This window comes from Monodelphis domestica, chromosome 1, assembly GCF_027887165.1.
Source record: "Monodelphis domestica isolate mMonDom1 chromosome 1, mMonDom1.pri, whole genome shotgun sequence".
In the NCBI taxonomy this organism is placed as follows: Eukaryota; Metazoa; Chordata; class Mammalia; order Didelphimorphia; family Didelphidae; genus Monodelphis; species Monodelphis domestica.
In genome coordinates this window covers 394,835,184-394,849,720 of record NC_077227.1, presented here as the reverse complement: position 1 = coordinate 394,849,720, position 14,537 = coordinate 394,835,184, and the positions used below count along the sequence as shown (strand labels likewise).

Below are 14,537 nucleotides of genomic sequence, written 5' to 3'. Positions count from 1 at the left end.
AGTTCAGTTAAGAGGCTGCCAATATGGGGGTGGAGAGAATGAGATGTGGGATAGAGAGGTAAGAGTCAAAGTAATTGGAGGTGATTTTCAGAAACAACCTTCTTTCTTTTTTAAAAACTCTTATGTTCCATCATAGAATCAATACTATGTATTGGTTCCAAGGCAGATGAGTGGTAAGGGCTAGGCAATGGGGATTAAGTGACTTGCCCAGGGTCATACAGCTAGGAAGTGTCTTGAGGCCAGATTTGAACCTAGGACCTCCCATCTCTAGGTCTGGCTCTCAATCCACTGATTAACCAGCCACCTCCAACAACCTTATTTCTAAACTAACATGCACATGTTTGAAAATCTTTAAACCTTAAGTGCCCTTTTCTACTTATAACTGGGAAACAATTCACACAGATGGGTGTATAGCAGTGGGAAAAACAAAGGGATGAAAACTGATTAAGGGAGAGCTTTCTATGGAAGCTAGAATAAATCCACAGCATCATTTGCTCTTGTTAAACTTGATATTCAAAAATTGGCAGCAAATTATATGATAGGAAATTTAAATGGGGGTATTCAAATCTGTTCAAACCCTCTTACATGACATGAGATAACATAATAAATATGCTTTCCAAAACATAAAAGTGTAAAAACGCAGAGTCTACCTTTCTACAGAAACATATATTTCTAAGTTTCCAGCACTATTTTGATTACATTTTAACTAAAAATAGCTAACATTTATTTAACAATGCTAACTCTTGTCACAGTGGTAATATAAATCAATCCTTAACTGACCTGTTGTCATATTTTACAGTCAATGGTCTTTTCAAGTACTGAGTAACTTTGCAAATGCTGAATAACTTTAAGATCTCTAGAGCTTTATAAACTTTCTTCTCTAAAAGCTTTGATGTTCTCCTAATTGAGTTAATGTTGACTATCTCATCATTCCAGTATACATATACCACACACATGCATGCATGCACAAACACAATTGTCACTTTATGGATGTTCCACAGACTTATACGTAATTTTTATATTATGAGAATTTGCCTATGGATGTGGAGAAAGGAGGGAGGCAGGCAGGCAAGGGTTGGGTGTCGGGAGGGAATCCCACACACAATTCAAGGATTTGTGCAGGTGGGGGATAAAGAAAGAAATGCAGGAAGAGGAACACTGGGATGTCCAGGGCCAGGCACCAGGGGGCCTTACTGGAACTGAGTTGAAGAACATGCAGGAACAGACATATAGGGGTCAGATATGGACAAAGACAGGAGAGAATAGGTACAGGGGCCAAGGACAGAGGCACCATACCCAAGAGTGAAAGATTAGAAAAACAGGCACAAGGGGTAAGATGCCCACAGAGGCAACAATATCATTAGCTCCACTTTCGCTTGGAGGTTTGTTTTTTTTTTCAAATCTTACTTTTCATCTTAGAATCTATACTGTGTACTAGTTGTAAGAAGAGCAGTAAGGGTTAGGTAATGAGGGTTAAGTGACTTGCCCAGGGTCACACAGCTTGGAAGTGTCTGAGGTCAAAATTTGAAACCAGGATCTCTAGGCTTGGCTCTCAATCCACTGAGACACCTTAGCTCCCCTGAGATCTTTTTTAGGGTCTTTTTTTTTTTTTAATGGAGGTTGAGAGTGCCAAGACAAGGACAGAAGAGGAAAGAGAGAGTACAGTACAGTACAGTATGGTACGGGTAACATAGGTGTCTGTTTGGAATGCAGATTTCTTTCAGAATTTCTTCACTTATGTAAAGGAAAATTTCTGTGATGCAAATTACATAAAGCAAAAATTTTATGTATACACATATAAACTGGTCATTCTACTATTCTTCCCAGGATACTGCCAAGTAGCATAATCATTTTAGAGCTTTTAATTGTGGTTTATAGGTGCCAATTGTGATTGTCTGCCTACCTGTTTTGTCCAAGTTAACTATCATCACTTTATTTATATTTGTGTAGTTAAACAATAACTAAGCTGCATCAACTTGGGAAAAATAACATTACTTAACATATGTTTTCTCATGAGCATCAATGTCCAAGTTAAGGTTAACAAGTCAACAAAAGTCTTCCATGATTTTCATTAAAGATTTTTGCCTGTATAGGAGTAGACTATTCCATATGCCTACAACAGTAAAACTGAAATTTGATCAGATGAAATGATAAAGTCAATGGGAAACCATAAAAATTATTTTTTTTCCACTCTGAAACTGAACAAAAGAAGAATGAGGGCAATAAGAAAGGGGATCATCACCAAAATCAGTAAGAATCCACAATCAGGATCACATAGGACCTGAAATTATCTACTAAAAACCAAAAGAGATCTTGGTATACATTTCAATATTTCAAAAGGCAAAAGGGCTTATAATCTAAGATAATTTAGCCTAAATAGTGTAATATTATCGTATAGGGCAGGAAAACAGGCTGATCGGAACAGAGAAGCTTAAAGCATTTCAGTCAAAAGTAGCCTAAAAAGGTATTTAAGTAATCTGAAGGGGCTGTATGATGATGTAGTGCTAACATTGTTACATGGGGAGAAGAAAGAAATGTTTCTTAAGAACCATTCCATAGTCAGAAAATTTGAGATTTCCTGGGAAGTCCATTGGTACCTTTCTGAGGGTTTTAAGAGAAGAGAAGGTAAAAGGAAGAATAGTTTACTGCAGAAAGGAGGAAGAAAGGGGTGAAACATGCTATTTCTCATAATTGTTATGAGTGAAAAGAGAACTGTTTGTAAATATGGGGGGGGGGGTTAGGCATAAGACAGACCTCACTCTTATCTAAAACAGACACAAAAGATTGAAAACACACATAGATACACACAATGTATGGTATAAAAATAACTGGAAGATAATCAGAAGAAACCAAGGATTAAAGGGAAAGATATTACTTAGAAGGGAATAAAGTATAAGCAAAACAACATCTTCATTCTGAAAGGAGTATTAAAAGGGAAAAGGGAAAAAAGAAAATAACTAGAATCTAAGGGGGGTAACCATTAATTGGATAATCACTGAACAAACTGTGAATATTATTGCAGCATAAAAAGGTACAAAAGAGAAAACTTTAAAAAATCCTTGGTTGTAAAGAACTGATATGGAGTGAAATGAGCAGAACAAAAACAATTTATACAAGGAAAATATTCTAGAGGGGAGAAAAAACTTTCAAAGATTTAAGAACTCAGATCAAAGTAATGACTAATCCAATTTCATCCAGCCAAGTTCTCCTAGACCAGTGATGGCAAACCTTTTAGAGATAGAGTACCAGGCCCCACCCCCCAGACTGAGTGTGGTGCCTGCCCTCCCAACAGCATGTTGTGCCCCTCCTCCACCCTTATCCCAACACAAGGGAGGGGAAAAGAGCTCCCACTGGGCTGCTGGGCAGAGAGGCAGGTGAAGTGAAGAATGTCCTCAGCAAGTGTAGAGAGGGGGAGAGGCCCAAGCACTCTACTCCCCTCCAGCACTGCCACCTGTGAGCCACCCACCTTACCCACTGTGTGCTCCCATTGGCTGCTGGGCAGAGGGTTGGAGATATGAAAAAATGTCCTCAGACGTGGTGGAGGTGGGGAGGAGGGAAGCTTCACCCAAGTCCCTCTATCTTTCTAGTAATGAACTTGGAGAGGGGGAGGGGAATGCCCACAGAGAGTGATGAGTGCCATCTTTGGCACCTGTGCCATAGGTTCACCATCACTTTCCTAGATCAGCAGTACTATACAATGACTGAACCCTGTATGATAAGAAAAATAAGTCACCGACAGAGTTTTAGCAAGATGAAATTAGATCAAAACTCTGTATTTCCCATGAGGAAACTATAAAATAAACTGTCTAACCCTTTTTTACTTTCCCACATTTATTACATACAGTCTGAAGTTGCTATGTCATACTAAAATAAAAGACTAAAAATCTCATGGCCATTTGGGTTCCATCCATGTGAGAATACCAATAATATCTAAGGAACCCATGCACAAAAACCAAAGGCTGCCAAAAGGTGACATGCTTATTAACCTATAAGTGGCAATGTTTCAGAAGTAGCAATAATATTGTATAACTTCTAAATATCATCTCAACAAACGATTCAAATAACATGAAAACTCTCCCTAAATATAACATCAATATTATTCAAATCACTGCAAGAAGTCCACAAGGCAATTAGCGTTAGAGACCTTATTGTGTTACATCTCAATCTGTTGAACATGCATTCTTTAAATCCCTGTTTGCTTTACAAAACTAAAGAAACTCAAGACACTAACCTGTGGCTTGCCAAGATGTAGGAAAATGAAGAGAACCAATGGAATCTAAAAATCATCTTTAACAATATTTTCTTGCCAGGTAAATTTCTTTTTTCTTCTTTTATAAGATCATAAACCTCCCCTTGATGGTAAAAGTCAAGACCTTTTCCTTATTGTTATACCCAATAGCCACTGAAAACGTATTAAAGAGATTTTGATACTATTAGCATCTTAATCTCAGAGCATGAGGTTCCCTTGATGTAGTCATACCTCTTCCAATAGCAATTTACAGGAACAAATGTACATAAGTCTGTAAACCAATGCCAAGAAGATAATTCTTTTTGCCTATACTCAATCTCATAGTTAATAAACTTTAATTTATCACAAATGGCACTTTCAAATATTATACAAGGTACTTCTATTTCTCTTTCTAAGTAAAGTAATATAGGACATAATGGCTGCTTTATTTACCATTCTGTACTTGAATCATTGCCCTCTCTCCATCTGATATCAAAAACTAATTTTTCAACAGAAAGTTGGGCATCCTCTAACCCCATACATCCACAGTAAGCTGTCATACATCCTTCAAAGTATACCCATATTCATATGAAATCATCCCCCTTTTAATCTTTAGCACTCAATTAATTTGTTTTAGTGTGAGCCCTATTTCAGAGTTCTGTCGTGTATTGCTTCAATATTAATGTTTCTTTGTATAGTTTTACAATCCAAGTAATCACTTATACACTTAGGTTATATTTCTTACCTTGTATCATTCCTGGTTCTGGAATCATCACTCTGTGAACTACCTTTATCATCAGCAAAAACAAACAAAACCCAATGAGATTAGAGTATTGCTTTCAAATATTTTTCATGCTTAAGATCGTGTAACCAAAATGTAAACTTAGTCTTCCTGATATAGAACATATTTTAATATCTGATCAAGATTCTACTATTAACTTAAATAATTTAATTTAAATGGAAAGTTAAATGACTTTATTGATCGCATTGAACAGAATTAGTCTTACTACATTTTACATCTAATAAAAATATTTTCTACTGCATTTAAGAGTTATACTGTATTTGTGTGGGCTAAAGAATTCAAAATTTCTACATACCTTTTATAAAACATGTTATTTCTGGTTTTAATTTAAACCTAGTCCATTATCCTTTTATATCCCAGTAGGATATAAATAGTACTATGTCACTTTGTCTAGTGATTACTTAATACTCAATTACCTAGAAAACAGCTGAGAACCAAAAATTAAAAAGGCTATAGGGAGCTGAAATGGATGACATAAACAAAGTACATAACAACGACAACTATAAAACAATTAATGATTATAATGCCAGGGTAAACATAGTAATTCTGGTCATACGGACCATTAATTAGTTTTTATTATGTAGGGTTTCGTTTAGTACTTTAAAATTCCCTATTTTAGGAGAAATACTTAATAACATAAAGAAGAGAAAAGTCTTAGGAAAATTCACATATAATGTATATTACTAAAACAGCTATTGCATAGGCACTTAATGTAAAGAAGTTCACATGAGACTTAAAAAGCAACTCAGAAATAATCATGACATTTATATTACTATAATCTGTATTAGCTAAGAATAGGCCATTTTCTAGACACTCCAAAGGCTTTTAATAATTATATTTCCATTATTAGTAACAAAAGTGACAAATATAAAAGTGCACTGTAGGTTGAGAAAACCAGAGAATCAGAAATTCCTGAATCTTATTGGGGCCTTACAGATCACCTAGTTATAGTCCAACCCCTATCTGAAATAGGAAGCTTTTCTCTAACATTTTTCAAAAGTGATCATCAAAACCTCTGTTTGACAAACTCCAGTGATAGGGAGAGCTATTACCTAATCCAACATGGTAAATAATAAACAAATTCTTCTTTAATTAGGCATTAGCCTAGAGAATTAATTAAAAGTATTATCTAAAATACAAATTAATGAAGTCTAGGTAAAAACTGATTTAAAAGTTCTACTTAAATACAATTATTTTAGAGTCAAATTATGTTTATTTGTTAATATAACTAATGCTAAAAAGTAAAATAATCATATGTCATTACATGGTACTTATAAAAACTAAATGCCTCTGACTATAAAAATGTGTGAAGATTGGAAAAGCAATAAGGATAATGGAAATGAGAAAGACAATAAAATAAAAATAAAAATAAAACCAAAGGGAACAATGTTGAACCAAACTATCTTATCTCAATCAGTTCACAATCCATAGAAACTATATGTGGAAGGAAAAATAAAGGGAGAACATGAAAAGTAATTTCAATTTCTTATAAAAAAATATTTTTTTAATGTATGTGTTATGATGGCAAAATTACAAGAGGTTAAAGGGTATCATTATCCTTTGCTGGAAGAAGACTAACTAAAGGCCCTATACTATTCCATATTAGTTACCTTCTGAAGATGTGGCATAGCCATTTGTTAGAATATCAGGATCTACTTGTAGTCCATCAAGACAAACTGACAGGTCTCCTATGATTTCTGTTGGCTCCTTGTCACCCACAAGATGTAATGTCACAATCACTTCATCAACTAAGGAAAAGAGAAAAGTATTTTTTATCTTTCAATCATCTTACTGAAAGTCTATTTAAAATTTTCAAGATTACAGCTATCAAGTGGACATATATAAACTGTTCATTTACTTAGATAAGTGATTCTCATTCTCAATCAACATAAAAATATGTATTATATGTGTAATAAAAGATTGGAATAAGCCTGGCAAGTCATACCTTAAACCATTGTGGGCACAATAAAAATAAATGCCTGAAAGCTATAAACTCCTTGGGCCAGCAAGGAATAGCAAAGTATGAACATTTGTTTTCATTTTTATACCCTATTTTAAAAGTCATCATTTAATCTTTTAAAATTTTCTCCACATATGCCAGTGACACCAAATAATGTGAGCAAGCATGAAACTAAAGCTCTTTTATTAGGATAAATCCGATTAATTTAATTAAAAGAGAAAAATGAGACCAGATTTTACATAGATCTTAAGCTTATCTCAGTTATCTTATTCAGATCCAATTGGCAAGGAAGACTCAAGAAATGTTTTAGTCAAGAAATACAAGCGATCTTCTGATTGGTATTATTTTGAACAATTACTTGCACATTTGTTTTGAATTTAGAGCTTTAACATTTCCTTAAGATGTGTTAAATTTATTAAGATTTTTCTTTCTGTTAAAGCCATATCCAAGTAAACACTGACATGCTTGAAACAATTAGAAGTTGTTTTTTAAGTCTGGTAGGAATTCCATATAGGCTGTAACAAAAGTATATATAAGTTCAGTAAGTTTTCATTTACATACATACGTTTCATATTATTTGATTTTAACGTTTCATGAATATCTAGAGCAGCACTTCCCAGTAAAACATCGGATTTTAATGTCTGATGACTCCATACACGAAAATTTAATTTGCTGATAGGTGTGACAATTCTAAAAGAAGAAAAACATTGAAGGAAAAATACAATCTTCACTAAACAGCACACTGTGACTTGGAACAAATAAATTATAGTTTATATCTATGATAAAATACAACTAATAATACACCTGGCATTTTAAGGATTTAGACTGTATCTAAACTTTAAAAGCCTTTATGGAGAATTTCATTGGAAAATCAATCACCAACAAAAATACATATTTTTTCCCTTCAACAAATTGCTACAACATGTCCTGAATTTTTACACAATTTCACTGGGCCTTTGAAGGCACTATATTCTGCAAGGTTGCCATCAGAGAATGATACTCACTATATGTGGGGTATGCACTAGAAAATCTAGTTGCTTGCACTGAAGGTGACCAAGAAAGCATGGCAATTCTCCTCCCTCATATTATGTTCCACCTCTCTGCCCTGACTTTTCAATCTCAAAAAATACTTTGGGATGTGTCAATGGGGATATGATTGAAGTTATAAACCCTAAATGATCACCCTAGTGCAAATATCAATAATATAGAACTAGGTCTTGACCAAAGACACATGTAAAACCCAGTGGAATTGTGTGTGGGATATGGGAGGGGTTGGGGGAAGGGAAAGAACATGATCTTTGTAATCCTGGGAAAATGGTCTAAATTAATCAATTAAATAAAATTTAAAAAAATAAAGTAGTAAGTGAAAAAAAAATACTGTGGGAGAGCACAATTATGGAGGAGAAAGAAAAGGGGAAAAAAATCAAATTCTGAAAAGTCTGTCCCTATCTGACCATTTCTTCCCACCTCTTTTTCAGAAAATATAATTAAATTCTGAGGGAGAAGAGACAAAGAAACCACTTTTAAACTTTAAAGGTCAACTGTGTTTAATTATGTTACACCTTTTTAAAATTTTTAAGTAAAACACATGCAAAAAAAAATGATTTCTTACTTCATATTCTCTCACTTTCTATGGTCTACCTCTGAGCTTTCATAACCATAACTCCCGATTAAAGTACTCACTCATATGTGTGGATTAGTAAGAAAAGTAGGGTCTTGGAGCTGCTTGGAGCACAGGAAAGTTATTCTACTTGCCCAGGGTCACATATCCAATAGGGGCTGGAGAAAGAAATTTAAATCTACTTCTTTCTGACTCCAAGGTCATTTTTCTAACATCTACTAGGGACTTTCTCGTGATCATTTGGAGCATCACACTAAAAAAAACAATAACCAAAAAAATACTCCTTTTCTTTCCTAATGTATCCTTGCCTCCAAATAGAAAATGTTTTCACCACAAATGATCATTTCTGGATTATGCCAAATAAATTATAAGAGAGACAACCTATTATATCTTCCTCACATGGAAAAGAATTCAGACATTTGCTTTACTGGACCTAAAAAATGCAGGATAAAAACTTTTGAGCTAACCCCTAAAATATTTCCTCAAGTATAGAACAGTTATGCTTCATCGAAAGAATGAATTAGGTTCTTCTTTATTCCTGAAACTACTTAGATCCAGCCACCATTGGCTATGCTTTCTTTCCTTGTTTTGTGTAGTTCTCAATGTCAGAAATTTTAAAATTCTATCTCAATTCAGTGCTTAAAAAGACAGTATGGTAAAATGGAAGAACAATGGACTTAGCGTCAAAAGTTCAAGTACTGGGTTAGCTTCTCAGAAGTAGCATAATCTTGACTTAAGTCACTTTTTTATGCCTTAGTTTTCCTCACCTGAAAAATGTTGACCTAGACAGTTTCTAAGGTCCCTTCTAGTCTTATCATTCCCCAAAGACTACAAGATGATAGAGCTTTTTATTAAATTTTAGCCTCCTTGCAAAATGGTCTGGAACCTTTATATAATAATTTAATACCTTTTGCCCAGGATCTGCAATAGACTATTTATATGAGGAATTCTATTCTAGAGTGCTATACTGATGTGCCAGTATAAAAAAGAAAATTAAATTAACTTACATCTAGTTGCAATCAAATTTATAAAGTACTATCTAAGCTAAGAGACTGTAACAAAAGACATTCAGGCTGAAGCTATGAATATGCCATAATCCCTTCAGTTAAAGATGTGGGTATCTTATAGAAATGTAATCTAGTAAGAGCTCTCCAGATGTACATGTGTTGCTGATAAAACCATAAAACCAAAAAAAGAGATAGGGAAGCCTATCTGTTACTAGGCTATCTCCCCATTCAGTTAAATCAAGAGGGAGGGTGAGAATCTATCCTATGTCATGTATATTTTTCACATACTCAAGTTATTCTAACTCCAAGGGTGTTGCCCAATAGTAATGACATTGTCACTGCTACCACTTCCAACTAAATCATGCAAGGAGAAGAAAGGGAAAGACTATGGAAAAACAACGGAAAATAAGAGCATAAGAAGAAAAAAGGCTGAAGACAAAAAATTAAAGGGAGCCAGGAGAGAAGAGCTTAAAAAAAAGATAGGGAAATATAAGAAAGGAGAAAAGAGGATTAAAAAGGTAAGAAAAGGGAGAAAGAGTGAAAAAGAGGAAAATAAAGGAGAACTAAGAAAAAAGGCTGCATTTATGCTTACAGGAATTTAGGATTATATTTTGCATTACCTGCTAAACAATTTTACTCAACAAAATATTGGAAAACCTACACAGTAAGAGGTTGCTTCCACTTGGGACTGTTGGTATTGCTGCATTTTTCTGTCTTCTTTGACTGTCCATCTACTGAGACTTCCACATAAGGACTTGGCCCAAACCAGTTCTTTTTATTTTCTTTAAGTTTTGCTGAGATGACTATTTAAAAGAAAAGAGAAGTGTTTTCACTGGGAGATTCTCCTAAAAAGAGGTTAAGAAAACTTCACCTGATCCTTCCAAAAAAATCAATCTTATATCTTTAACAACCAATTTAATTTGTATAGAAAAAAAGCAAAACCATTCATTTTACCAACAGAATATCTAGGAATACCAATTAATTCATCACATTGACTCACAGATGTTTGATCTCATAGATTTTGCACTTGTTTTGAGAAAAAAATTAAAAGATTCTCCCCCCTCATATAATTTCCCTCCAGTAGGCTACTGCAAATAACAGCAGTGCAGGATCTTGAGGGTTATAAAGCCCTGAGGTTGCAATGTCAACAGATATATATCATTTAATGCCACCCCAACCATAATTCTGTAATAATGTTAATGCATTATACCCAAACGCAACCTAATATTCCACTCTTCTCCCTGACTGCTTTTCAATTACTAAACCTATGTGACTAACATATTTATAGCAACTATACACTTGAAAATTCTAAGCTGAGTTATGAGTCAGGCTTGGAGTCACCTCCTTTTAGCTAAAGAAGTCTCAGGCTTGAGCTGCCAACCCAGCTTCCTATCCTTAGCATTTTAGTCTTTGATACCACTCTCAACCCATGTGTACAGGCTTATGTGATTAAATAAAGTAATCTAACTAAATGCTTTAAAATTATAATGAAAAAGATTGCTGCCTCCTAGAAGACATATAAGAATAAACCTCCCTCCCTTTGAATACATAGGAAACTATTTAGGCTGTGGAATACTACCCATATATCATTGGATGTGGTTGATATGTTGGTTAGTTTTGTTTTTATTTTTTGTTATAAGTAATAGCTTTCTGGTAGGAAGAGGCTATATTGGGAAATGAAGGTAATATTAATACCAAAAATATTAATAAGAATTAAAAATAAAATATTATGCACTTATGGTTTCTAATACCACAGAATTAGAAAAGTGATCAATTATAAATTAGGAAATATATTAACTATGATTTCTTAAAAACATCCATCATAATAGTCATACTTTGACTGAAGTATTAGCAACTAATACATTAATTGAACTTAGACCCCTAGTATGAAATATAAAATTTAAAAACTTAAAAGTTCACAGGGATTTCACTATCAGTGAAAAGTATTTAAAGTACCCTGTAGATGTTACAGGCACCACATAAATGTAAGAATCCAGAATATAGGAGTTCAAATCTTGACTCAGGCAATCCAAGGCAAGTCATTTAGCCTTTTTCAGCCTCAGTTTTCTCATCTTTAATATGCAGATAATTGTAATACCCTACTACAGTACGGTTGTTGTGAAGGTCAAATAAGAATGTATATAAAGTTCTTTATAAACCTTGAAAAATTATGACACTATTATTATTATTACAGTAGAGAATAGGGAAAAGAGAGGGAAGGGATGTGAAATAGGATCACTAGGAGCTGTGGAGAGTAAGAAAGGTACTGCTGCTAGGCATGCAAAGAAAAGGTCTTCTACCAAGGAGGCAGAAGTCATAGTAGGTTACCCAGAATGTACTTTGACAGGTAGAGATCTCAGACCTGGAAAGACTCCAGGCAGAGGGAGTGGCAATATAAATGTATTATGCCTGGTTCTGAGCTAAAAAAATAAGACACATGAGGTTCTATTGTACTTATATGCCCACTTTCACTTTCTGATGGCAATTACCAACTGTAATGAATGCAAATTTTTCTTTTATTAAACGGTATTAGGACTAAAAGCATAAACATAATTTATGAATTTTCTAAAAACATTGATATATAGAGAAAGTGTGTCATGCCTCTTTTCCACTGTGCTAAGTATATGGCATACTTACAGTATGTTAGGTGACTAGTAAGCATTTAGAACTGAATTCATGATGATACTTGAGAATGTACAAGATAGAATAGAACAGGGAATGGCTCTGGGTTTGGGCAGGGTGAGAAGAAGGCTAGCAAAAATAGTGAAAAAATACCAGGACCACAGCTATAAGAATGGAGAAGGAACTGATCTAGGAAATGTTTTAAAGGAAGAATTGTCAGAACTAGGAAGAACTGTCAGAATCTGGTGGCAAACTAGATATGAGGTGAGAGAGAAAAGGCAAAGAAAACTGCAAGTTCAGTTTATCCACAAGCTTATTTCTTATTTATGAGTCTACATTTTCATCTCTGACATAAATAATTTACTTAGATTTATTTTTAACATTAATTTTTTCCTGAATTTTCTCCCTCTCTTCAGTTGCCCCTATTCAATGAGAAAACTAACAATATGGTATCAATTATACAAGTGAAATCATGTAAAACATTTCCATATTAGCTATATTGAAAAAAAAAACAACAACCATACACACTCAAATGAAAAATAAAATGAAAAAAAAATATATTCCCAATTGTGCTCAGAGTTCATCAAGACATTAGAGCATTTTTCATCATGAGTCCTTTGGAAATGTCTGGGATCGTTATATTGATCCGAGTAGCCAAGTCTTTCATAGTTTAACATCATTATAATATTGCTGTTACCAGATACAATATTTTCCTGATTCTGCTCACTTTACTTTGCATAGGTTCATATTAAGTCTTCCCAGGTTGAATCATTTATTTTTGATACCCCTTCTTGCTATTAAGTTAAAAAAAAAAAGTACCATTCTGCTCATTCGTTTTGTGAACTATTATTTTTTAAATAAGAACAAATGGAGAAAGTGGTCTATGGATATTTTACTTAGCTAATATGATCTCTAAAGCAAAAATACTTGACAGCTACTGTTTTAAGACTATATGCCTAGGGATCTTGACAGCTAGTGTTGTATGATTATATACCTAGAAAGCAATTAGGTGGTTCAGTGGATGGAAAGTCAAGCCTGGAGACAGAAGGCCCTAGGTTCAAATTGGCCTCAGACACTTCTTAGCTGTGACCCTTGACAAGTCACTTAACTCCAATTGCCTAGCCCTTACTTAGTATTGATTCTACGTAAGATAGAAGGTAAGGTGTTCTTTTTAAAAAAATAAACCTAGGAGAATGACACAATGATGGAAAAGATGATGCAAAAATTGTGAAGAAAAAAGAATAAGCTGTTTTTGACAGATTTAATTTTAGGCAGTGACAGAAAAATGCAAATAGAAAACTACAAATAAATGAGGAAAAAAGAAGGAAGACAGGATCAAAGATAACAGAACTTTAGGCAGGCTTTGAAAGGGGGACAAAACAAATGCATTTTCTTTGAATGAATGTTGTCTGTTAATTTGTTCAGCTACACCTGATTTTTTTAGGTTTTTAAAATTCTGGATTTAAATAATACACCAAAAATGAACATTTCTTTATACAAAGTAGAAGAGAAAATGACATGTGTGAAACTGTGAATGCTTATTACCTACAGCTTGCCTTTTTAAGAGTATATAATATGGCCTCAGACACTTCCCAGCTGTGTGACCCTGGGCAAGTCACTTAACCCCCATTGCCTAGCCCTTACTGCTCTTCTGCCTTGGAGCCAATACACAGTATTGACTCCAAGATGGGAGGTAAGGGTTAAAAAAAAAAGAGTACATAATAAATTCAACATGTTTCTTCCAAAACTGTCTTGCTCTTCTTTCTTTCCTTCTGAATTTCCTTCTGTTCTTTTCTGTGCATTTTTTAAAAATTCGATGACTCTTTTTAGGGTGGAAAGGGAAGCAATATTATCACTGGCTTCCTTCTCCCTCATGAAAAATATAACCCTAATAACAAATAAGCATGTTCAAGCAAATCTATATACTTGCCATGTCCAAAAACGTACATCTTACTTTGTACCTTGAGCACATCATTCCTCTGTCAGGTAGTTAGCATGCTTCCCATCATTAGTTCTCCATAGTCCTTCTTGGTATTGCACTGATTGGATTTTTGAAGTCTTTCAAATTTTATTTTGGTTACAATATTGTCAATTGTCCAAATTCTGTTAAATTCATTGCAACAGATCACACAAGTCTTCCATGTTTCTCAGAAGCTATTTCTTTCATTATTTATTATGGTACAACAATATTCCATTACATTTAAACACCAGAATCTGGCTCACTATTCCCCAGCTGATAAAATACCCTATTGTTTCCAGTTTATTGCTACAATAAAGAGCTGCTATAATTTTTTTTC

At 34.1% G+C, this 14,537-nt stretch overlaps 1 protein-coding gene across 8 annotated transcripts in view; it reads right to left on the bottom strand.

The window, feature by feature from the left end:
* Window positions 1–14,537, bottom strand: part of ITCH (itchy E3 ubiquitin protein ligase) — a 183,829-nt gene that overhangs the window by 69,962 nt on the left and 99,330 nt on the right. For all 8 annotated transcript variants that reach the window (XR_008915212.1, XM_007474219.3, XM_056811772.1 and 5 more), the window contains 4 exons: window positions 10,280–10,421; window positions 7,556–7,680; window positions 6,641–6,778; window positions 4,974–5,016 (listed from right to left, as the gene is read on the bottom strand). Coding sequence is in view for 7 of the 8 variants with exons in the window: in XM_007474219.3 (XP_007474281.1) it covers window positions 4,974–5,016; window positions 6,641–6,778; window positions 7,556–7,680; window positions 10,280–10,421 (448 nt within the window). In the remaining variant the exon portion in view is untranslated. The remainder of the gene's footprint in view (window positions 1–4,973; window positions 5,017–6,640; window positions 6,779–7,555; window positions 7,681–10,279; window positions 10,422–14,537) is intronic.